The sequence below is a fragment of the Meles meles genome, chromosome 8 (genome assembly GCF_922984935.1).
Source record: "Meles meles chromosome 8, mMelMel3.1 paternal haplotype, whole genome shotgun sequence".
NCBI classification, from domain to species: domain Eukaryota; kingdom Metazoa; phylum Chordata; class Mammalia; order Carnivora; family Mustelidae; genus Meles; species Meles meles.
In genome coordinates this window covers 55,714,397-55,741,295 of record NC_060073.1, presented here as the reverse complement: position 1 = coordinate 55,741,295, position 26,899 = coordinate 55,714,397, and the positions used below count along the sequence as shown (strand labels likewise).

The window sequence follows — 26,899 nt, the reverse complement described above, 5'->3', positions numbered from 1 at the left end:
TAGTAAAAGTTAGCATAAGTAAATGAGGAAAAAAATATGCAAAGAATCAAAATGGGCAATTCGTACCACAAGAAAAATAAATGGCCAATATACACATGAATAGATGCTCAAAACTTAAAGAACTGAAAATCTGTCAAATTGAAATATCATAGTTTTCCTATCAAATTGGAAAACATAAGAAAAAAAATTAGCCTCCGGTGCTGGTTACACAGCAAGAGAACATATAGATATTTCTATAAGGGTACTCATTGCTGTACTGTTGTTATAATAAAAGAAATTATGGCAACTTCCAAATCCATCAATAGGGCAAAAAAATAAATAAATTATGGCATATACAGTACAATAGACTGTTCTGTACTACATCAAAAACTAATGATGATTAATCTCACAAAACAAACTGAAGGTTGCTGGGAGGTGGAGGGGTAGGGATAGGGTGGCTGAGTCTCCTAAGGCAAGGACTAAGTTGAAATGAATGAGAACTTACCTCAGTACAAAATGTAAGCATGCACCAAAAGCTCAATAAACATATTTTAATACAATTTTCAAATCAAAATTAATGCAAAATATCCATGATGAACAAGTCACCAAAATTTTAAATAAAGATAGGACTGACCATGCCATCAGAGCCCAAGGCAAAAGAGAAAATGGGAGCACCTATATATATGTTTTCATGTGCTTTTAAAGGTTAACTTTTTGCCTAATTTTATTTTGAAAGCATTATTTATGAGTTTCTCCCATTAAAACCATTAGAATTATAATAAATTTTAAATTTTACATAAATAGTATATTTAAACTTAATGTTGTGAGTTTTAATATACTTACATTTCAGTGTTCATTATTTTTTTACTTTTAAGATTTATTTATTTATCTGACAGAGAGTGTGTTTGCCACCTCATGAGTTGGGGAAGGGTAGAAGACAAGAATCTTGGAGCAGATTCTCTGATGAGTGAGGAGCCCAACACAGGGCTTGAACTTAAGACCCATGAGATCATGACCTGGGCCAAAAACCAAGAGACAGACACTTAACCAACTAAAACATCCAGGTGCCCCCAGTGTTCAATATTTTTTTAAACCACTTTAATTCTGGAAAAATATTAGTCATACTCCCAGCCCTACATAGTAAAAAATGTCTGCAGCAGTCCAAGATGTCAAGATGTACACACTGGATAGTATATACTTATACCACACTATCCAGAGGAATCAAGAAGATCTCATCTGAATCAATAGTTTATTAAGTTTATTCCAAGCAAACCTAAAATTCCTAGGAACAAAATGTTTATCCCCTTCCCAGAAACTTACCCCAGTTCAAGAGAAAGTTCTTCCTCAACGTGTGAGAGAAGCCTAGTAAAATAGGGCAGTATTTGAACCTCATCCACAGGAATTTCTTGGGCAAGGAGAGACCTTCTACTCCACTAGGTCTTTAGGGAGCATCTGGTTTAATTAGAAAGAGGCAGACCGGGGCACCTGGGTGGCTCAGTGGGTTAAAGCCTCTGCCTTCGGCTTAGGTCATGAACCCAGGGTTCTGGGATCGAGCCCCACATTGGGCTCTCTGCTCTGTGGACAGCCTGCTTCCTCCTCTCTCTCTCTGCCTGCCTCTCTGCCTACTTGTGATCTCTGTCTGTTGAATAAATAAATAAAATCTTTTAAAAAAAAAAAAAAGAAAGAAAGAGGCAGACCCCAGCAGGACCCATCTCCAGAGATCACTCAGGAACCAGAGAGGGTGGGCAATCTCACTATGCCCTACCTACAGCAGTCTGTACATACCACATCTATTAAAGACTCCATGTCTCCAGTTAAGTTAATGGACTGAGCAGATATGAGTTGCTGTTAGTCAATACGTAGAACACTGAAACCCTGCTTATACCTGTTAGACCTCAATGTACATAGAAACCTGTGGAGATGTAGAAGAAATTGATCAGAAGAAACTAAGTGGTGTGTATGTGTGTGTCCAAATGATTTTCAGTCATAAAATTAGATAATATTTAACAGTGAAGGGTCCAGAGGTCAACCACTTCACCAACATTTCAAATTAATCAATCTATAAATATACATCATGAATCCTATGCTAGATGTTGGAACTGTAATGATGAGTAAGACATATTCCATACTCTCACAGAAACCAAGCTCTGATGGCTTCATGGAGTAATTAACCTTCAATTGAAATATAAATGTCATTGCTATGGAAAGCCAGAGGACAAAGTAATCACCTCTAACTTGGGGGGATTGGTGAAAACTTCAAAAAGGAATTGACATCAATACTCTACCATTTGCCAGGTGAGTGGTCTTCATTATTCATCCTCTCTGAAACTTGGGTGCCGCTGTGTATAAAATAGATAGCAAAGGTACTATCTCATAAGGTTGTGTAAGTATTAAATAAGTTAACGCAGCAGAGTACTTAACATGGTTCCCAGCATAGATTAATCCCTTAATAAACATTAGCTATTGTTTTAAGTTATAATTATTAATACTATTATATACTAATAGGTTGCTATCTGGTGGTGTGTTTTGAGGTAGAAATGGAAAAGTTAGGACTACATTATTAAGTTAATGCTTGGCTTAGAAATTACCCTATAGTCCTATGATTTCTAAACTGTAGCTAATGGAACACTAGGTTATTTTAGAGATGTAAATTGATGTGCAATCAGAAAAACGATATGGACATGGACACAAATATCTATGGTCACATTACTGTGGGATATGCTGCAAACTCTAGGCTTTCCTTTGACAACTACATGCATGACCCACAGTGTCAGCATTTTTCACTTATTTAACCATGGAACTTTTTTATAAAACATCTATTGTGATATCTGCTATTTCTGCAGAATAGTCTATGGAAAACACTTCTATAAGTAATGAAGATTACCTGAAAGTATTTGACAGCTCTGCCTTTTAGAATGTTAAATTTCAAGTCAATTTATAATTTAGGTTACAGTACAAATGACTGAAAACAATGAAATCAATTAAGAAGCTAATGCGTTATCTGAGGTGAAAGATGATAACAGACATAAGTAATTGGTAGAGGTAACATTTAAAGAAAAATTAACAATACAAAGAACATAGCATTAATGAAATATTTCTCAGATATATACTATGAACCAAGGATTGTATTAAGTACTATACATATGGTTTATTTCATTTCATCTTCTCAATTATTATATATATGATTTACTTCATGTAATCTTCTCAATAACCCTATGAGGTATTATTGCTATCCCCATTTTATAGATTAAAAAATGAGGACTAAAAATATTTTATATGTTTCACACATTCACACAGCTAGAAAATAATAGTGATAGGGCTTTAATCCTGACAGCACTGCAAATATTAGCCACATAATTATGTAGTGGTACAATTGGTATTGGTAATAATCATTAACTTCTTGAGGAACAGGACAGAGAGGAAGAAGTTGAGAAACTCCCCAGGGTTTCCAGCTCAGTGAAGCTTATGGAATCATCATAATCTAGTTCCTAAGAAAAGGGATGGAATAGGAAGAAAAGCAAGCCTTAATGGGAGCTCTACATCCTGGAGGAGAAATCCAGTTGATAGGTATATTTATGCATCTAAAACTCAAAAAAGATTTCTAGGGTGGAGAGAGGGATGTTGGACTCATTTGTGTCAATGGACTCAATTTGGTTGAAGAAATGAGTGTATATGATCTCTTCTGAAAAAGCAGGAAAGAATGAGGGGCAAGTCTTTAAATTCCAAAAGACTACCCCAAACTGCTAACCTGGCCAAGAACAATGTGCTATAATTCCTAACACTAAGAAGGGTTGGGGGCCAGGTTAAAAGAGAAAATCAAGAGAGTCCTGTTTCTTCCTACTCTAGTTGTGTTACAGCAAAGGTGTAGGAAGTAAGAAGCTTTGCACTCTACAGCTTCTTTGCCTCCCTGATGCCAAACTGCCTTTGTGAGGAACTGGTTTACTCATCACTAGTTTGTGGACTAATTTAGCTGATCATTTGAGTGCATAATAGAAATGCATGCTCTAACATCAGGAGGTGATTGTGCTCTCATTCATTTTTCAAACATTTGTTAAGTGCCTGGCATTTTATAATGCACTGGAGTACAAATATGAATGACACATTCTTCTGATTTCAAGGAGTTTATAGTTAATTCAGGTACAAATAAAGAAACAACCCATTACAATTCACTAAATACATTTTGAGATTTGTACAAGATACAATCAATATACAAAGATAGCAGTCTTGGATTGCTTGGAAAAGTGAGGGAAGAGTTTTCAGGGAAGGTAGTTCTTTATCTGAAATTTGAAGAATGATTTCTAGATGGCTGAAGGGCATGCATGACTGTTTTTCATAAACACCTTCCAGGAGCACGTGGGTGACTCAGTCATAAGGGGGCTGCCTTTGGCTCAGGTCATGATCCCACGATCCTGGGGTCGAGCCCTACATCAGGCTCCCTGCTTAGTGGTGAGCTTGCTCTCCCTCACCCACTCCCCCTGTTTGTGTTCCCTCTCTCACTGTCTCTCTACCTCTCTGTCAAATACATAAATAAAAATCTTAAAAAAAATAAAAAATAAATTTTAGAATAGATAAATAAATAATACCTGCCACTGTAAAAGTTAGGAGACAGAGCTTCTTGAGTTTTTACAAACAATCAGTGCACATTTGGAGATTTAAAAAAAAACTGGAACCCCTTCAGATGTTAAATATAAAATTATTTTCATCCATGTGCTTATAACCCACTTCAGGTTGTGTTCAATTCTCTGTGTTTCTGGAGTATGTCTGGTCTACTGAAGATACCAAATGTTCACATCAGAGGCATGTACATTTAGTTATTATCTCTGGAATGTGGAGAAGGGATATGAGAAGAGAAGATAAAGCAAACAAAGAAACAGGAAAGGAGGCAAAGATGAAGAGCCAGAAGAGAAAAAAAAGAAAAGTTGGAAGGGGAATGATGACAACAAAGAAGGAAGAGAAAGAGGAAGAGAAGCCCTTCCTCTTTTACAAGACCTCTCAGTCCAAAAAAAATCTCTGTATTTAATGCCTAGTTTCCTTGATAAAGCTTGGAGAGCAGATTCATGGGGAGCCATTAGCCCAGAGGGGAAGCACAGCACCAAGTCTTGATGTCAAGGAACCAGTGGGTTACACCCTCCCGGATCTGCTTAGTCTTCACACCATAGACGATGGGGTTGAGCATTGGTGGCACCACCACATAAAGATTGGCCAGCAGGATATGGACATGTTGAGGAATGTTACGTCCAAAGTGGTGGGTCAATAATGTAAAGAAGGATGGAACATAAAACATGAGGATGACACAGAGGTGAGAGCCACAAGTGCTGAGGGCCTTGTGCCGGGCATCCTGGGAGGGCAAACGAAACACCGCTCGGAGGATCAGTGAGTAAGACACAGCAATGAGGATCACATCCAAGATGACCATGACAATGGGCACTGAGAAGCCATACCAGATGTTAATGGTGATGTCAGCACAAGCCAAGCGAGCCACTCCAATATGCTCACAGTAGGAATGGGGGACGATGTTGGTCCGGCAGAAGGGCAGCCGCTTCAATAAGAAGATCACTGGAAATATGATGCAGAAGCTTCGGGTGACAATGGCCAGAGCAATCCTTCCCACAACACTCCATGTTAGCACTGTTGTATAATGCAAGGGGGCACAGATGGCCACAAAGCGATCAAAGGCCATGGCTAATAGAATGGCTGACTCCCCCACAAACATCACATGGACAAAAAAAACTTGGGTGACACAGGCATCAAAGGCAATGTCATGGGCATGGAGCCAAAAGATGGCTAGAGCTTTGGGTACAGTAGTGGTGGATAGCAGGATGTCTGTGATGGCCAACATAGAGAGGAAGAAGTACATAGGCTCGTGAAGATTACGTTCTGTGATGATGACCACTATCAGGATGGTGTTCCCCAGGACAGCAGTGATATACATGAGGCAGAGGGGTATTGATAGCCAAATGTGGTAAGCCTCCCACCCAGGGATGCCAAGTAGGACAAAAACTGCAGGATGGAAGATGCTAAAGTTGGTTTGAGTCATGATGCACTTTAGGGTCCTCTGTAACAACTCAGAAGCCGACGAGTCTGCTGAAAGTGACAGGAACAGAAAGGACCCCTGAGTGTGTGCAGAGACCATAAAAGATAGCACTGGGTTCTAAACTGTGGGACTCTCTAGACAAGTTCTCCCAGAGAATGCTCATTTGGGTGTAGGAATGACTTCTGACCCATGGTGCCTCATTAGCATGAACAGCTTCTATGCCAATCATGCCTCAAGAACTAACAGAAGTTTCCCCTGCCTCCCGTCACCCTACTCCCAAAGTTTGGCCCCACTATACTTTTCTGATCTCATTCTACCATTTCTACACAAGTGGCATTTGCACCCTTACCTGTTTTATACTTATCCCTCCCCCCAAGATTTTGCTCCTTCTCTGTTTATTTAAATTTCTCTTCCCTTTCACTTCTATTTACACAAATTTTAACCTTAAAATACGTCCTTAAAATATACCAATTTGTAGTGGTCTATGTTCATAGCAATGTATCTCCTTCCTGAAGACCTGTTAGCTAAACTGTATTCTAACCTGATTATATTTAATCACATTAAATTTATCTGGCTATTACTTTGAACATTTCACATGATATTAGCCTAATACCTTGGCACTTGGGCCTTCCTGTGCATGAAAACAGAGCATCAAGCAGATATCCAGAAGGAGCCTAAAGTAGTATTTCTCCACTCTGGCCCAAATTCAAATCTTCCCTAAAGGCAGGAAGGAATGGAGCAACCAATGAAACTGAGAGGGACCATATTCATTGCCTGCTCCTTGTGAGTTCTCATGCTCCTCCCCAAATAAATGTGTGTCTAGCCTAGATCTCCTTATCCTTAAGAGCTTCCTCCTGCGCCCAGAATAGGAAAACTATTCTGAGTACAAGGAATCAATACACTTCCCTGTGGCTCCATCAGTATAGCCCTCCTCCTGCCCCACTTGTTTCTTACCCTCAGAAAGATTCAGATCTCCCTTCTGCTAAGAAGGGTTAAGCATAAAGTCCTCTCTCTTTAGCTTTTCCCAATACTCAGGTATGACTGGTTTCTTACTGAAGCTCTGGACCACCTGTTAGCTATCAGGACTGAAGAAAGTATGATTAAATCTCTGAAAGGGAACATGGACAAAGGGGATCGATCATAGAAAGACTAAGGAGAGAATCAGGAGTATAAAATTACCAAATAAATACTAGATGGGTCTACTGATAAACAGAGGGCCCCAGGGAGGAGGGCATCCAAAGGAATGAAAGCCCCCATTTATGAGTCTATCCCCCCTGCCCCTATGCAGATGCACTTGCTCAGAGCATGAGGGGCTGTGTGGAGGGAGCAATGGGACTACAGGTGGGTACCGAAAAGGGAACAGGGCCAGATTCAAAGAAGCATGGTCCCCAGGGAGGCTAATAATATAATGTCTTTGAAGGCAGTATATTTTAAATATCCCTTCAACTTCTGTTTAGAGGAGAGGCTGAGCTTTGCTGGGATAAGCACACAGAAAGACCACTGATAGCTTTGCTCTGCCTCTATTCGAAAGCACAGGCCCCAAATTTATATAAACAAAAGACCCACCAGAAAACAAATTCTTTTTCCTTAGAAGAAAATTTACTGAAAATTTTCCTCATCACTTCTCTCAATCCCATTAGTTATTAATTAGTTATTAATGCATCCCTTCTCAATGAAAGGTACCTATATAAGTCCTCAGAAAAATAACTCTGGCTCTCTGTTATAATTCTAATGATGTTTTAAAACCTCAAGGGTGAGGCAGCAAAAGCAGGACAGGGAAAAGGACAGCCAGACCTGGATGGCTATTAATGATATTCCAGAAAGGAATGTTCACTGTGTGTGAAGAAGGATTTTCATTTCATTCAATGGCTTCTGAGTGCCCCATCTCAGCCTTGCTGAAGGTTCTCAGCAGGAAGGTTCTAGGTTCATTTAGGAAGTGGTATGAGAAGAGAGGAAAGTCACAGGCACAAGGAGGTACATCCAAAGTTGCACAGAAATTACCTCCCAGAACTCTAAGAGAATATCTAGACGAGTGAGAAAAAAGGATTCAGAATGGTGAGGAAGGGGCAGGGAGCCATACTGAGTGGGAAGGAACAGGTATAGTAGGTGAGGACAACAAGATCTAGAGCCAGACTTCCCAGTTAATTTCCCAGGTCTCCCCTGACTAGCCGCATAATCCTGGGCAAGTTACTTTACTCCTGTATACCTCCATTTTCTCATTTATAACATGTGGGTAACGATGAACTTCAAGAGATAATCGGGAGGATTATATGAGTTAGTTCAGATAAAGTGCTCCAAAAACTAGGTTATTATTCTCATTATTAGTATTTATAAGTCTCTTTGGCTATCATCCCATTGTCTTTTTTCAACAGGCAAAACAGCTTAATGAATATTCAGGAATATTAAAGTCTTATTCTTCACCCAAATACGACAAGAGAAAATTCCTTTCCCAGGAAAAAGAAGAGTGAAAAGGATGAGAAAAGGGCCCCAGGAGAAAAAAACAGCCTGAGAACAGATCTTTCAGAAGGACCTGGTGTCTCAGAACCAAGGCTGGAAGGCTGGTTCTATGGAGCAGGCCCACCACTGACGGACTTAGCTGGGGTCACAGCTACCTGGCAGGCTTCCCTTGAGTGCTTTGAAAAACACCCATCTATCTCAGCAGAAACAGACTGTCTACATCATTTATGGAATGCTGGGGGCAGGGCAGAGTGATGGAGTCAGAGCTCCAGCTCTAGAATGAAGGAGAACCAGGAGTGAGCATCAGGGGAAGATCCAGTCAGGCTAAGGAGAAACGGAGCCATTTCTTCCCTGCAGCCCCTGAGCAGAATTTGCTGTCTCCTTTTCTTCCCAGGGTGTTCTTTTCTTCCTGTGAGTCCCAACCAGCTCTATTTTTTGGTTATACCCCTTTTCTGTTTAGAGGGTTATGTAAAAGCCTTTTATGTCTTCATGTAGTCTTAACATTGGAAGACTCTCCTGACATCAGAACAACGTATTAAAATGCATACTCACAAACTGCATTAAGTACAATTGTTAGACAACTAAATAGCAGTGGAGCCCATTACTTTTTTGCCTAGTTGCATTCTGTAGATATTTATTTATTTAAGCAAATAGTAATTTTATATTGCCATTTTCTTTGTACACAGGCTTCAGAACTGAAATGTTTTTCACCACTCTTAAGTTCTTTAAAAAGTACCAGCTCTCCACACTGAAGCCATGTCCCTAATGGATAAAACAGCTTGCCCCTCACCCAAGGTTGTAAGGGTTGCTTCTATTTGCAGCACAATATATTGGAAAGACTAGTTATGAGATATGTCGTGAGGAATTCTTTTCAATACAGAAGGTATAAAAACTTGTGAATGTTTATCTTTTTAATAAATTGGAGCAAATGCAGCTTTATATCTCTAATAACCTTAATAACCTCACTCTTGCTCACATGCACTTAAAGCCAGCATGTAAAATATTTTCATAATCTAAAGCCAGTGTTATCTATACTGCAGCGGGACTGATATGCCCTTAATTCACTGACACAGTAATTCACGCTTTTAAATAAATAAACATCTCAAGAAAAATTTCCACCTACCCATTTGTTTCACTCCTAATAAGGATTTTGAAGATTTTGGAAAACTCCAAGTAAGCATATGGTGGTGTATCATGTATAAATATCATCCACCATATTCTTATGTTGTGATGGCATAAACATAGAGAACCCAGCTCCAAGGCACAATCTCTGGTCCCATTCTCTGTACCTGTTCTTCAAAGGACAAGACTTTCCTGGTTTATACACACCTGACCCCCAGATTACCAAGAAAAGTTTCCTCAAGAGTCCTCCTCAGTTTGGGACTGGGAGTTCACAGCACTGCGCACAGAGTCTGGCACGTCATTGGTACTTAGGAAATATGTGAAGAAATGAACCACATTGGGGCGCCTGGGTGGCTCAGTGGGTTAAAGCCTCTGCCTTCGGCTCAAGTCATGATCCCACGGTCCTGGGATCGAGCCCCACATCGGGCTCTCTGCTCCGCAGGGAGCCTGCTTCCTCCTCTTTCTCTGCCTGCCTCTCTGCCTAGTTGTGATTTCTGTCTGTCAAATAAGTAAAATATTTAAAAAAAAAAGAAAGAAATGAACCACGGAATTAGTGATTAATCTTTCACCTGTAGCTTTCCCTGTCTCACCAATGTATTGATCAAAATCTGAGCCATTTTCATGAATAGCCCCTACTGATAAACCCTGTCTTGGCACAGTCTGGTTCTGACTGCTCTGTGAACTGCCCCTGAACGCTTATCAGGGGCACCTGACTGGCTCAGTGGGTAAAGCATGTGACCTAACCCCAGAGTTGTAAGTTTTTAAAAATTAAAAACTTTTTTTAAAATGCTGAAAATAATGCTCCCTGTGCATTTATCCCAGTGATAATGAAAACTTGGGTTCACAAAGAAAACTTTGAGACAGACATTAATTTTAGTTCACTGTGCTTGTAATAGCAAAAACCTGGAAACAACTCACATATCCTCCAATGGGTGAATGGTAAACAGTGGTAAATACATTCATACCATGGACTACCAGTCAGAAATAAAAATGAAGAAACTATTGTGTGTACAACAATTTAGATGAATCTCCGTAGAATTATGCTGAGTGAAGAAAATCTAGTATCAAAGTGATACATACGATATGATTTCACTTACATAGTATTGTTGAAATTAAAGGAAAATAGAAATGGGGAATGGATCAGTGTGATTAGCAGTTGCCAGAGGTGAAGGATGGGGGAAGAGAGGATTGTGTGGCTAGTAAAGGATAAAAGGAGGCTTCCTGTGATGATGGAGTTGTTTTGTATCCTGATTTCATCAAATCAGTATCCTGGTTAATATTATAATATTGTAAGATGTTACCACTTGAGGAACTGGATAAAGGGTAAATAAATCTCTGCATGATTTCTTACAATGGCATGTGACTCTATCCATCATCTATTTTTAATTTAATTAAAAATATGTGTAGTTAGAAAAAAAAATTTTTAATTAAAAAAAAATTAATCAAGAAAAGTCTCTTTCCCCACATACTCCAGTGCTTTTCCTGGCCCCATTCTGCATTCCCATTCCTAACCAGTGCCACCTCCTCATCAAATGGACATGTCCCCCTCTGCCCACCCATCCCACCCTGTGCTCTGCCAGCACCCTGTGCAATCCCTCTCTCATCCTTTGTCTCATTCCCACATCTCTACTTTCTCTCTCCCAGCTCTAGTCTCTCCTTTACAGATACTCCTAAGTACACAAACACTCACACTCCTGCCAATCCCTCCCCCTGCCACCCTCAATGCTCTTAAACTCACCTACTGTATCAACAGTATCAGCTGAAGGACTGAGAAAGTGGGAGAGCAGAGCTCAAAACATTGCTTGTTCTGAGAGAAGAGGAATGAGAAGAAAAGAGAAAGCTGGAGACTGATCATGTTGGCCTGAAGGGTTGTCACTATCCCTACTCTGTTCGGGGTGCTTATATTTAGAGTAAAAAGACACATGCTTCCTTCTGGAGGCAGGAGTCAGAGTCACCCCTGGGATCATAAGCATGGGGCCAATGAACTAAAGGAGAGAACAAAACTCTGGCCCTAATGCCAACAAGGAACACTAACTCTAGGGATAATTACTCACTCCAGACAGAATGCACAGAAAATACTTGAAGACACAGCGTAAGAGCAGTGACAGAAATCCCAACAATAAAATAATAACATAATAACAATTAACATCTGATGAGCCCTTACTACATCCTTGTCACTGTGTTAGGGCTAAACACAAATAATCTCAATTAATTCTCAAAGCAATCCAATAAGATAAGGACTATTATTATATCCATTTGGCAGACAAAAAGATAGAGGTTTAGAGAGACCAAGTAGATGATAAGAAAAGAAAACAAAAGCCCCACTTGAGCATGTCCACGTGTTCAGGCTCAATCCAGAAACTCTGATTAAGAGAGCTAAGAGCGGGGCGCCTGGGTGGCTCAGTGGGTTAAACCCTCTGCCTTTGGCCCAGGACATGATCCCAGGGTCCTGGGATAGAGCCATGAATTGGGCTTTCTGCTCAGCGGGGAGCCTGCTTCCCCATTTCTCTGTGCCTGTCTCTCTGCTTACTTGTGATCTCTGCCTGTCAAATAAATAAATTAAATCTTTAAAAAAAGAAAAAGAAAAGAGCTAAGAGAGAGGTGCCTGGGTGGCTCAGTGGGTTAAGCTGCCTTCAGCTCAGGTCATGATCTCAGGGTCCTGGGATCAAGCCCTGCATTGGGCTCTCTGCTTGGTGGGGAACCTGCTTTCCCCCCTCTGTCTCTGCCTGCTGCTCTGCCTACTTGTGATCTCTATCTCTCTGTTAAATAAATAAATAAAATCTTTTAAAAGAGAGAGAGAGGATGGTGGGGTTATGGACATTGGGGAGGGTATGTGCTATGGTGAGTGCTGTGAAGTGTAAACCTGGCGATTCACAGACTATACCCGGGGGCTAATAATACATTATATGTTTATAAAAAAAATTTTTTAATAAATAAATAAAACTTTAAAAAAAAAGAGAGTGAGAAAGAGCGCTAAGAGAGATAGTTTTGAAGCAACACTACAAGATCAATCACTCAAGGTAAATTCAAGAAAAAAGAAACAATAAATTAAAGATTGATTAAAATGTTTACACCACTAAAGGTAAAACTTATTTTGTGTGAGTACTTAATTAAAGTTGGGAAGAGAGTAATTCTTCATCTTGTAACTTTTGGAGCAAAAAGTTGCTAGGAACCAGTGTGGAAAAAAGAAAATGACATCGACCCAGCAATCCCACTTTCAGGTATTTACCCAAGAGAAATAAATCATAAGCCCACAAAAGCCTTGTAATGTTCATAGCAGTTTTATTCATAACAGCCAAAAATTAGAAATAAGTCAAATGTCCATCAACAGAAGAATGGATAAACAAATTGTGATATATTTATACAACGGTATCTGTTCAGCAATTAAATGAACAAACTACTAAAACATGCATCAACACAAATTAAACTCAAGATCATTATGTTGAGTGAAAGAAGCCAGAGGTTCTAAAACAGACAACAACTAATCTGTGGTGACCTATCAGAATGATTGCCTCTGACCCACGGAATGGGAGAAGATAGTTGCAAATGACAGTACAGACAAAAGGTTGATATCCAGGATCTATAAAGAACTTCTCAAACTCAACACACCCAAAACAGATAATCATATTGAAAAATGGGCAGAAGATATGAACAGACACTTCTCCAATGAAGACATACAAATGGCTATCAGACACATGAAAAAATGCTCATCATCACTAGCCATCAGGGAGATTCAAATTAAAACAACATTGAGATACCACCTGACACCAGTTAGAATGGCCAAAATTAGCAAGACAGGAAACAACGTGTGTTGGAGAGGATGTGGAGAAAGGGGAACCCTCTTATACTGTTGGTGTGATTGCAAGTTAGTGCAGCCACTTTGGAGAACAGTGTGGAGACTCCTGAAGAAATTAAGAACAGAGCTTCCCTATGACCCTGCAATTGCACTGCTGGGTATTTACCCCAAAAATACAGATGTAGTGAAAAGAAGGGTGATCTGTACCCCAATGTTTATTGCAGCAATGGCTACGGTCGCCAAACTGTGGAAAGAACCAAGATGCCCTTCAGCGGATGAATGGATAAGGAAGATGTGGTATATATACACAATGGAGTATTATGCCTCCATTAGAAAGGATGAATACCCAACTTTTGTAGCAACATGGACGGGACTGGAAGAGATTATGCTTAGGGAAATAAGTCAAGCAGAGAGAGTCAAGTATCATATGGTCTCACTTATTTGTGGAGCATAACAAATAACATGGAGGACATGGGGAGATGGAGAGGAGAGGGAGTTGAGGGAAACTGGAAGGGGAGATGAACCATGAGAGACTATGGACTCTGAAAAACAACCAGAGGGTTTTGAGGGGGGGCGGGGTGGGAGGTTGAGGAACCAGGTGGTGGGTAATAGGGAGGGTACGTACTGCATGGAGCACTGGGTGGGATGCCAAAACAATGAACACTGTTATGCTGTAAATAAACAAATAAAGGAATATAAAAAAATAAAAAAATAAAAAATAAATTTAAGGAATTAAAAAAAATATATATCCATGAAGAAAAAAAAAAAAAGAATGATTGCCTCTGGAGTGGGAGGAAGTAGAGGGAGTTTCTTTGATGAAAATATGATACATATGGAAATGTGTGAGTTTCACGTGTGTCTGTATTTGTCAAAAGAAGGATTTTTTGAAGTATCGGAAACAACAAACAGTGAAAGGAGCGGAAATATGGGCAAATTCTTCTTCTCATGAGTTTTTCACTTCACATACAACAGTTAAAACAAAAATTATAATACCAGCTGATACTCAAGATGACATATAAAAGTGGGAAGAGCAAAGGGACAGCTAAATGGCATTGTTTTTCACATTTTACTAAAAGTGGTAAAAAGTTGATACCAGTGGACTATGAGTCACATATATATATTTTAATGAAACAACCCCAGAGAAAACTGTACAAAACCACACACTCAAAACCCTATAAATAAAGAAGGAATTCTAAAAATGTTCAAATAACCCACAGAAAGACAAGGAAACAGAAACAGAAGAAAGAGACATAGGAGAAACAAACAGAAAACAGTGAGATGGCAGACAGAAGCCCTTAACATGTTAACATCATCTTAACTGTAAATGGTTTCAATATACCAATTAAAAAACAGAGACTGAATTTAAAAAAAAAAAAACACAAATCAACTATATGCCAAAAATAAAAGGATAGAAAAATATATATCATGTAAACATCAAAAAAAAGTAGGAGTAGCTATATTAATATCAGATAAAATGGACTTCAAAGCAAAGAAAATTAATAGTACCAAAGAGACATATTACACAGTGATAAAAAGGATCAATTCACCAGGAAGATAAATTGATCCTAAATATTTACACACCAAACAACAGACCCTCAAAATACATGAAGCAAAACCAGAAAGAACTGAACAGAAAAATAAACAACTCACCATTATAATTTAGAACTTCAACAGCCTTCTCAGTGTTAGGTTCTGTCTCAGCAACTGTTGGAATCACTAGACAGAATATCAACAAGGAGAAAGGAAACTGACCAACACAATCCACCAACAGGACCTGATAAATATATAGAACACTTAACAATAATTGAACATGCATTTTTTTAAGTACCCCTGGACTTTTATTAAGATAGACCTTATCCTGAGCCATAAAACTAACCTCAGCAAATTTTTTTTATTTTTCTTTCCATTTTATTTATTTTTTCAGCGTAACAGTATTCATTGTTTTGCACAACAACCAATGCTCCATGCAAAACGTGCCCTCCCCATTACCCACCACCTGTTCCCCCAACCTCCCACCCCTGACCCTTCAAAACCCTCAGGTTGTTTTTCAGAGTCCATAGTCTCTTATGGTTCGTCTCCCCTTCCAAATTTTTTTTTTAATAAACATATAATGTATTTTTATCCCCAGGGGTACAGGTCTGTGAATCGCCAGGTTTACACACTTCACAGCACTCACGATAGCACTTACCCTCCCCAATGTCCATAGCCCCCTCCCCCTCTCCCAATCCCACCTCCCCCCAGCAACCCCCAGTTTGTTTTGTGAGATTAAGAGTCATTTATGGTTTGTCTCCCTCCCAATCCCATCTTGTTTCATTTATTCTTCTCCTATCCCCCTACCCCCCCATGTTGCTTCTCCATGTCCTCATATCAGGGAGATCATATGATAGTTGTCTTTCTCCGATTGACTTATTTCACTAAGCATGATACGCTCTAGTTCCATCCACGTCGTCGCAAATGGCAAGATTTCATTTCTTTTGATGGCTGCATAGTATTCCATTGTGTATATATACCACTTCTTTATCCATTCATCTGTTGATGGACATCTAGGTTCTTTCCATAGTCTGGCTATTGTAGACATTGCTGCTATAAACATTCGGGTACACGTGTCCCTTCGGATCACTATGTTTGTATCTTTAGGGTAAATACCCAGTAGTGCAATTGCTGGGTCATAGGGTAGTTCTATTTTCAACATTTTGAGGAACCTCCGTGCTGTTTTCCAGAGTGGTTGCACCAGCTTGCATTCCCACCAACAGTGGAGGAGGGTTCCCCTTTCTCCACATCCTCGCCAGCATCTGTCATTTCCTGACTTGTTCATTTTAGCCATTCTGACTGGTGTGAGGTGATATCTCATTGTGGTTTTGATTTGTATTTCCCTGATGCCGAGTGACGTGGAGCACTTTTTCATGTGTCTGTTGGCCATCTGGATGTCTTCTTTGCAGAAATGTCTGTTCATATCCTCTGCCCATTTCTTGATTGGATTGTTTGTTCTTTGGGTGTTGAGTTTGCTAAGTTCCTTATAGATTTTGGATACTAGCCCTTTATCTGATATGTCGTTTGCAAATATCTTCTCCCATTCTGTCAGTTGTCTTTTGGTTTTGTTAACTGTTTCCTTTGCTGTGCAAAAGCTTTTGATCTTGATGAAATCCCAATAGTTCATTTTTGCCCTTGCTTCCCTTGCCTTTGCCGTTGTTCCTAGGAAGATGTTGCTACGGCTGAGGTCGAAGAGGTTGCTGCCTGCATTCTCCTCAAGGATTTTGATGGATTCCTTTCTCACATCGAGGTCCTTCATCCATTTGGAGTCTATTTTCATGTGTGGTGTAAGGAAGTGGTCCAATTTCATTTTTCTGCATGTGGCTGCCCAATTTTCCCAGCACCATTTATTGAAGAGGCTGTCTTTTTTCCATTGGACATTCTTTCCTGCTTTGTCGAAGATTAGTTGACCATAGAGTTGCGGGTCGATTTCTGGGCTCTCTATTCTGTTCCACTGATCTATGTGTCTGTTTTTGTGCCAGTACCATGCTGTCTTGATGATGACAGCTTTGTAATAGAGCTTGAAGTCCGGAATTGTGATGCCACCAACTTTGGCTTTGTTCTTCAATATTCCTTTGGCTATTCGAGGTCTTTTCTGGTTCCATAGAAATTTGAGGATTATTTGTTCCATTTCTTTGAAAAAAATGGATGGTATTTTGATAGGGATTGCCTTAAATGTGTAGATTGCTTTAGGTAGCATGGACATTTTCACAATATTTATTCTTCCAATCCAGGAGCATGGAACATTTTTCCATTTCTTTGTGTCTTCCTCAATTTCTTTCATGAGTACTTTATAATTTTCTGTGTATAGATTCTTAGCCTCTTTGGTTAGGTTTATTCCTAGGTATCTTATAGTTTTGGGTACAATTGTAAATGGGATTGACTCCTTAATTTCTCTTTCTTCTGTCTTGTTGTTGGTATAAAGAAATGCAACTGATTTCTGTGCATTGATTTTATATCCTGACACTTTACTGAATTCTTGTACAAGCTCTAGCAGTTTTGGAGTGGAGTCTTTTGGGTTTTCCACATATAGTATCATATCATCTGCGAAGAGTGATAGTTTGACTTCTTCTTTACCAATTTGGATGCCTTTAATTTCTTTTTGTTGTCTGATTGCTGAGGCTAGGACTTCTAGTACTATGTTGAATAGCAGTGGTGATAATGGACATCCCTGCCGTGTTCCTGACCTTAGCGGAAAAGCTTTCAGTTTTTCTCCATTGAGAATGATATTTGTGGTGGGTTTTTCATAGATGGCTTTGATAATATTGAGGTATGTGCCCTCTATCCCTACACTTTGAAGAGTTTTGATCAGGAAGGGATGCTGTACTTTGTCAAATGCTTTTTCAGCATCTATGGAGAGTATCATATGGTTCTTGTTCTTTCTTTTATTAATGTGTTGTATCACATTGATTGATTTGTGGATGTTGAACCAACCCTGCAGCCCTGGAATAAATCCCACTTGATCGTGGTGAATAATCCTTTTAATGTACTGTTGAATCCTATTGGCTAGTATTTTGGTGAGAATTTTTGCGTCTGTGTTCACCAAGGATATTGGTCTGTAGTTCTCTTTTTTGGTGGGATCCTTGTCTGGTTTGGGGATCAAGGTGATGCTGGCCTCATAAAATGAGTTTGGAAGTTTTCCTTCCATTTCTATTTTTTGGAACATTTTCAGGAGAATAGGAATTAGCTCTTCTTTAAATGTTTGGTAGAATTCCCCTGGGAAGCCGTCTGGCCCTGGGCTTTTGTTTGTTTGGAGATTTTAATGACTGTTTCAATCTCCTTACTGGTTATGGGCCTGTTCAGGTTTTCTATTTCTTCCTGGTTCAGTTGTGGTAGTTTATATGTCTCTAGGAATGCATCCATATCTTCCAGATTGTCCAATTTGTTGGCGTAGAGTTGCTCATAGTATGTTCTTATAATTGTCTGTATTTCTTTGGTGTTAGTTGTGATCTCTCCTCTTTCATTCATGATTTTATTGATTTGGGTCCTTTCTCTTTTCTTTTTGATGAGTCTGGCCAGGGGTTTATCAATCTTATTGATTCTTTCAAAGAACCAGCTCCTAGTTTCATTGATTTATTCTATTGTTTTTTTGGTTTCTCTTTCATTGATTTCTGCTCTGATCTTTATGATTTCTCTTCTCCTGCTGGGTTTAGGGTTTCTTTCTTGTTCTTTCTCCGGCTCCTTTAGGTGTAGGGTTAGGTTGTGTACTTGAGACCTTTCTTGTTTCTTGAGAAAGGCTTGTACCGCTATATATTTTCCTCTCAGGACTGCCTTTGCTGTGTCCCACAGATTTTGAACCGTTGTGTTTTCATTATCATTTGTTTCCATGAATTTTTTCAATTCTTCTTTAATTTCCTGGTTGACCCATTCATTCTTTAGAAGGATGCTGTTTAGTCTCCATGTATTTGGGTTCTTTCCAGCTTTCCTCTTGTGATTGAGTTCTAGCTTCAGAGCATTGTGGTCTGAAAATATGCAGGGAATGATCCTAATCTTTTGATACCGGTTGAGACCTGATTTGTGACCCCGGATGTGATCTATTCTGGAGAAGGTTCCATGTGCACTAGAGAAGAATGTGTATTCTGTTGCTTTGGGATGAAATGTTCTGAATATATCTGTGATGTCAGCAAATTTTTTTGAGTGAGATATGTACATATAAGGTTAGGACAAATGTTTGAAAAAAAAACCCAAAGAGTATAGTTTGGGGGGATATATATATATATACACACACACACACATATATATATGTATATGACATATATGTATACCAAATATTAACAATGAGTAAGTGCTTTAAAAGATAATATTAGGAGTGCTGTTTATTTTTCTTTTTTTAAGATTTTATTTATTTATATGACAGACAGAGATCACAAGTAGGCAGAGCAGGCAGAGAGAGATGGAGAAGCAGGCTTCCTGGTGAGCAGAGAGCCCTATGTGGGGCTCAATCCCAGGACTCTGAGATCATGACCTGAGCCGAAGGCAGAAGCTTAACCCACTGAGCCACTCAGGCACCCCTATTTTTCTTTTTTGCTTATTCCTACATTCTAACTTTTCTACAAGAGTACCTGAGTTGCATTATAAAAATTTTGAAGTTTATTATTTTAGAAACATATGTATATTCAACTGAATTTTAGTGTTAATCCAGGCAATTTTTTTAAAGTTCTCTTTATTGTGTGATAAGCCATTTGTTAAGTCAAAGAATGTATGACAGCACTGTAGTATTGACTACTAACTTGTTCACATTATTTGAGTTGCTTCCATCACTCATTGGTTAAGTATCTGCCTTTTCTGCTCAGGCCATGATCCTCGAGTCCTGAGTTAGAGTTCTACATTCCATCAGGGAGCCTGCTTCTCCCTCTCCTTCTACCCCTCCCCCTGCTTGTGCACACAGTCTCTCTTTCTCTCTCTCAAATAAAATCAATATTTAAAATAAAATAACATAAAATAAAACAAAACAATGCTACCAAAATGGGTACTTTATCCACCTAATATTGTAATTTATTGTGGAAACTAGAAAATGTTTCCTGGGTCACAAACATGAAAAATATTAAGGATAAAAGTTATAAAACATACTACATTTGGGGGACGCCTGGGTGACTCATTCAGTTAAGCCGCTGCCTTCGGCTCAGGTCATGATCCCAGAGTCCTGGGATCGAGTCCCACACCGGGCTTCTTGTTCAGTGGTGAGCCTGCTTCTCTATCTCTGCCTCTGCCTGCCATTCTGCCTGCTTGTGCTCTCTCTCTGACAAATAAATAAATAAAATCTTTTTTAAAAAAGTATATATATACATATATATATATACACACTCATACACATACACATACTACATTTTGGAGGACTTCGTTATTTAAGGAAAACGGAACTTGTTGCAGTGCCATTAATTTTTTAATTAACTACCACATAACAGCAATATTACCACATTCAAATACCAGTTCTTAAACCATTGGAATTTATTGGCTTACATAAGAAAAAGTAGAGAAGATAAAGCACAATAATTAGTAATAATTGTGCATCCTTTTATTGAAATTATGGCAGCTCTATTTTCACCTTATTAAAATTTTGTATACTTCTAAGCATTCCCTAAAACACTTAAAATACACACTTCTAAAATAATGTGGAAAAATTATTAAAAAGTGTGGTGTTTAGGGCGCCTGGGTTGCTCAGTGGGTTAAGGCTCTTCCTTCGGCTCAGGTCATGATCTCAGGGTCCTAGGATTGAGCCCTTTATCGGGCTCTCTGCTCTGCAGGAAGCGTGCTTCTCCCCATCCCTCTCTGCTTGCTTCTCTGCCTACTTGTGATCTCTCTCTGTCAAGTAAACAAATAAAATCTTTAAAAAAAAAAAAAAAAAAAACAAGTGTAATGTTTAGGAGCACTGGGGTGGCTCAGTCAGTTAAGCACCTGACTCTTTGTTTTGGCTCAGGTCATGATCTTGGGGTCCTGAGACAGAGCCTTATGTTTGGCTCCACACTTGGTGGGGAGTCTGCCTGGGATTCTGTTTCCTCTCCCTCTGCCCCTCCCACTCATGCTCTCTCTCTCTCTCTCAAATACATAAATAAATCTTAAAAAAAAAAAAAGTATGACCTTCAATTTTATATGTCAATGTGACTGGGCTAAGAGATGCCCAGATAGTTAATATAACATTTCTGAGAGCTCCTGGGTGGCTCAGTTGGTTAAACACCACTTCATGATTTCAGCTTTAGGCATGATCTCATGGATCGTGAGAAAAAGAGTCCCAAGTAGGGCTCCAAGCTCAGTAAAAAGTCAGCTTGAACCTCTCCCTCTGCTCCTCTCCCTGCTTGCATGCTCTCTCCCTCTCCCAAATAAATAAGTAAAATCTTAAAAAAAATTATTTCTGGCATGTCTATGTGGGTAAACTTGGAAAACACTCAAGATAAATATCGGACAAAGGAAGAAAAATGTGCAAAAGAGGCATTAAAGAATATGACATACTCCCTGAGTAAGGTTATACTCACCAAGACCAAGGAATATTGTAAGCTTGAATAGAGGCACAAAATAAAGCCCGATTAAATTAGATAAATTAGGGCCACACCTCTGTCAAATATAAAGAATTGAAATCACATAGATCATGTGATTCTCTAACCATAATGGGATCAAACTGGAAGGCAATAACACAGAGAACAGAAAAATCTCTAAGCTGTTGAAATTAAACAACACACTTTTAAGTAAACCATGGGTCAAAGAGGAGGTCATCAAAGAAATTTTTTAAAAACATAGAACTGAATGGAAATTAAAATATAAAATATCAAAATTTGTGGAATATGACTAAAGCAGGGCTAAGAGGGGCTATTTTTTGTATTTTTATTCAGATATAATTGACATATGTTTACTCTCTTAGCAACATTCAAATATACAATACAGGAGTGTAAACTATATTCATGCTGCTGTACATTACATCCCCAAGACTTATTTATTTTAGAAATGGAAGTTTGTCCCTTTTAACCATCTTCACCCATTTCACCCATCTCCTACTTCCCACCTCTGACAACCATGAATCTGTTCTCTGTATCTGTGAGTTCAGTTTTATGGTTTTGTTTTGTTTCAGATTCCACATATCAGTAAGATCACAAGGTATTTGTCATTCTCTGTCTGACTTATTTCACTTAGCTTATGCCCTCAAGGTTTTTTTGTTTTTTTTTAAAGGCTCACAGAAGCTTTATTTGTAATAGACAAACAGTCCACATATTCTTCAATAGTAAAATGGATACATTTTGTCATGTTTATAGTATAATGCCCTCAAGGTTTATCCATGCTGTCACAAATGGCAGGATTTCCTTTTTTTTGCACTGAATATTATTCCAGTGTGTGTGTGTATCACATTTTCAATCCATTCATTCACCAACAGATGAGAGGGACTTCGATAGCATCAAATGCCTATCTTTAAAAAAAAAAAAAATCTCAAATCAAGAATCTAAGTTTCTATCTCAAGAAACGAGAGGAGGAAAAGGATAATTAACTCAAGGCAAACGGAATGAAGAAAATAAGTTTAGAGCAGAAATTAATTAAATGGAAAATGAGAAAAACAGGGGAAAACCAAGGAAATTAAAAGCTGGTTCTTCAGAAACAATCAATAGAATCAATAATTTCTAGCAAAATAGACAAAGATAAAAACTGACAATATACAAATCACCAGTATCAGGAATGAAATGAAGAATATGTCATTATAAAGTCTATTATTACTACAGATAATAAGGAAATACTATATGAACAACCTTATGCTCGTAAATTTGATAATGTACAAGAAACTGACTGATTCCTCTATAACTCTTTTTAAAATTGAATTTTTTAATTTTTATTTAAATTTTAGTTGGCAAATACGCAGTGCTATATTGGTTTCAGGAGTAGAATTCAGTGATTCATCACTTGCATACAACACCCGGTGCTCAACAAGACAAGTGCCTTCCTTAATGTCCATCATCCATCTAGCCCAGGAGAGGGAGGAGGGGAGAGAAAGAGGGAAGCAAACCATAAGAGACCCCTAACAATAGAAAAAAATTATATTTTAATTAAAAATCTTTTGAAAAAGAAATCTTCAGGCCCAGACGATTTCACTGCAAAGTTCTACCAACTTTAAAGAAGAATTAACACTAATGTTTACACAATCCTTCCCAGAAAATAAAGGAGAGGACACTTCCCAACCCATTGTAAGGCCAGTTTTACTCTGAATCAAAGACAGATGAAGATAGTGGAGAAAAGAAGATTACAGATCAGTATCCCTTAAAATTCCTCAACAAAATACTAGCAAATCAAATCCAATAATCTATTTTAAAAACCATACACCACAACCAAGTAACATTTTTTCCAGCTATACAAGGTTAGTTCAACATGCAATGATCATTCAGTCTAATTCGTCAAATCAACAGGCTAAAGAAGAAAAATCAAATAATCATATTAACCAATGTAGGAAAAAGCACTTGGCAAAGTCAATATCCATTCATGATTAAAAACTTTCAGCAATTTAGGAATAAATAGAGGGGAATAGCCTCAACTAAATAAAGGATATCCAGGGATGCCTAGGTGGCTCAGTTGTTTAAGTGTCTGCCTTTGGCCCAGGTCATGATCCCCCGGTCCTGGGATAGAATCTTGCATCAGACTCCTTGCTCAGCAAGGAGCCTGCTTCTCCCTTTGTCTGCTGCTCCTCCTGCTTGCGCTCTCTCTCACCTTCTCTGACAGATAAATAAAATCTTTAAAAAATGAAATATAAAAAAAAATGATATCTACAAAAACTGACAACTAACATCATATCAGTGATAAAAGACTGAATGCTTGTCCTGTAGGTCAGGACTATGGCAAAGATATCCACACTCACCAATTTTATTTATCCTATACTTGAAGTTCCAGCCACTGTAATAAGACCAAAAGAATAATAACAATAATAATAATCCAGATGAGAAAGGAAGAAATAAAACCATCCCTATTTGCAGATGGCATTTATTGTACACATACAAAATCCCAAGGAATCTGCAAAAATATGTAAACTCCTAGAAGAATAAGTGAATTCAACAGTTTTAAAATACAGTATCAACACACAAAAATCAATCACATTATCCTAACAAAAAACATGTGAAAACCAAAATAAAGATATAATACCATTGAGATGCTAGAATAGCAGATTTCAACCCTCAAAACACCATAGAAACACCAATTTTAACATCCACCCAAAGATAAAAATACCTTTGTGGGAGTCCAGGAATCCAGCTGAAAGGTTCCAGTACCCTGATGGAGCAAAACAAAAAGAGAAAGAATAAAGCCATTAAAGAGGGTAAGAAGAGGGGCACCTGGGTGGCTCAGTGGGTTAAAGCCTCTGCCTTCGGCTCAGGTCATGATCCCAGGGTCCTGGGATCGAGCCCCACATTGGGCTCTCTGCTCTGCAGAGAGCCTGCTTCCTCCTCTCTCTCTGCCTGACTCTCTGCCTGCTTGTGATCTCTGTCTGTCAAATAAATAAATAAAATCTTTAAAAAAAAAAGAGGGTAAGAAGAATAGTTTCACTTTAACTACATCACTCCTTCCCCCAGACAGTACAGCTCAGTACCAAGAGAGACCCTCTTAGTTCACAATCTCTCCCACAAGAAAAGAGAGATTTGAGGTCAGCACCCAGTTTCCCTAGCCTGGTAGGACACTGCCCAAGAGGTCCACTTCTGCCTTGCTCTACCCAGAACATAAGATCTGCTTTGATGAATAGTCTGGGGACAGCTATGAGCAGGGGAAAGAGAAAGGGACTCTTAATCACCAATGCAAAAATCTCAGCCAAAATTCCTACTAACAAGCTTGCAGTCTCTACCGATAGCCCATCCATGAACGCTGAAGGACATGTTACCTGTGAACACCCCTACAGTAGCCAGTGTATGCCCCAGCATTTCATGAGTCCCCCCGTTGCCAACACCCTGCACTCTTCTGCAGATGGTATGTATGAGCCTCCACAGACAGCACACAGATATAAGCAGTCAACAAGATTCTCCTGGCATGGAAGAAGGTACACAATACTTCAGGGTAACACCCTAAGAAAAGTAAATGGGAGACTCTCAGCAGCCAGCCTGGCTTGGCAGGATCAAAAATAGACACACAACCCTAAGGATTTTTCCTCAAGAGAAAACAAGAAAAATGGAGCAGACACATCCTTAGAAAAGTTCTTAGAGACCTTTAAAATCTCTGGCCAGGCCTACTGGTGAAGGCTTTCTCTCCTGGAAGCCAGTGAGAAGCCAGGCAGCAAAGATTGAAGGAGGTGACTGCTTCTTCAAATATGAATATAGAAACTCAAGGCTTAGGACAAATTAGATGAAAACACAACATAGCAATCTTTATGGGATGCAGCAAGAACAGTTCTAAGAGGGAATTTTATAGCAATAAACCCCTACATCAAGAAAAAAAATCTCAACCTAAATTTATACCTCAAAGAACTAGAAAAAGAACTAAGTCCAAAGTTAGCAGAAATAATAAAGATTAGAGCAAAAATTAATGAAATAAAGGCCAGAAAACCTATAAAAAAAAGATCAACAAAACTAAAAGTTTATTTTTTGAAAAGATGAACAAAACTGACAAACCCTTAGGTACACTAAGAAAAAAAAGAGAGAGAGAAAACTCAATAATAAAATCATAAATGAAAGAGGAACCTACAAAATAAGGAAAAGAAGAGGATCTATTACAACTGATACCACAGAAATACAAAAGGTGATGAATATTACATGAATATTACAACAAATTGGATAACCTACAAGAAATGGATAAATTCTACAAACACTCAACCTACCAAGACTAAATCATGAAGAAATAGAAAATCTGAACAGACCAATGATGAATAAGGAGGTTAAAATAGTAATCAAAAACTTCCTAACAAAGAAAAGCCCAGGATTGGATAGCTTCACTGGTGAATTCTACCAAACATTTATAGAAAAATACCAATCTTCTCAAACTCTTCCAAAAAACTGAAGAGAATGGAATATTTCCAAACTCATTTATAAGCCTATCATTATCCTTACACCAAAACCACATAAGGACGTTATAAGAAAAAAGTACAGACCAATATCCCTGATGAAGATAGATACCAAAACTCCTCAACAAAATGCTAACAAACTGAATTCAACAGCACATTAAAAGAATGATACACTATGATGAAGTGGGATCTATTCCTGGGATGCAAGGATGTTTCAACATATGCAAATCAATAAATGTGATATACCACATGAACAGAAGGAAGGGTAAAAATCATGATCATCTCAATAGATGCAGAAAAACCATTTGACAAAATTCAAAATCCATTCATGATTTCTAAAAACATCTCAATAAATTACACATATAGATAGAATGTATCTCAACATAATAAAAGCCATATATGTTGGGCACAGGTAACATCATGCTCAACAGTGAAAAGCTGAAACAGGAAAAAGACAAGGTGAACACTGTGATCACTTCTAACCAACATAGTACTGGAAATCCCCATCGGAGGAATCAGGAAAGCAGGAAAAATTAAAAGGCATCCAAATCAGAAAGGAAGAAGTAAAATGATCTTTTTGCAGAAGACATGATATTACAGATAAAAATTTTAAAGACTCCACCAAATAAAATAATATGATAAAAATGATATGATATGATAAAAATAATAAAGGGACTCAGTAAAGTTTCAGGATACAAAATCGACATACAAAAATCAGTTGCATTTGTATGTACTAATAGTGAACTATCCAGAAAAGAAACTAAGAAAAAAATACTATTTTATGGTTGCATCAAAAATAATCAACTACTTAATAGTAAATTTAACTAAGGAGGTAAAAAAATCTATTCACTAAAAACCATTAAACACTGATTTTAAAAAATGAAGAAGATAAATAAATGGAAAATATCCCATCTTCAGGGATTGGAAGAATTAATATTTTAAAATATCCATACTACCATAAAGAGCCAAAGCAATCTGGAGCAAGAACAATGCTGGAGGTATTCTAATTGTTTCAAATTATATTACAAAGCTATAA

At 38.4% G+C, this 26,899-nt stretch overlaps 1 protein-coding gene across 1 annotated transcript; it reads right to left on the bottom strand.

The window, feature by feature from the left end:
• Positions 1-5,047: 5,047 nt before the first annotated feature.
• On the bottom strand, positions 5,048-6,016 carry LOC123949454 (olfactory receptor 52B2). Its single transcript, XM_046016899.1, has one exon. It carries the CDS (start codon positions 6,014-6,016, stop codon positions 5,048-5,050), a length of 969 nt encoding a protein of 322 aa, XP_045872855.1.
• Between the last annotated feature and the right edge of the window lie 20,883 nt (positions 6,017-26,899).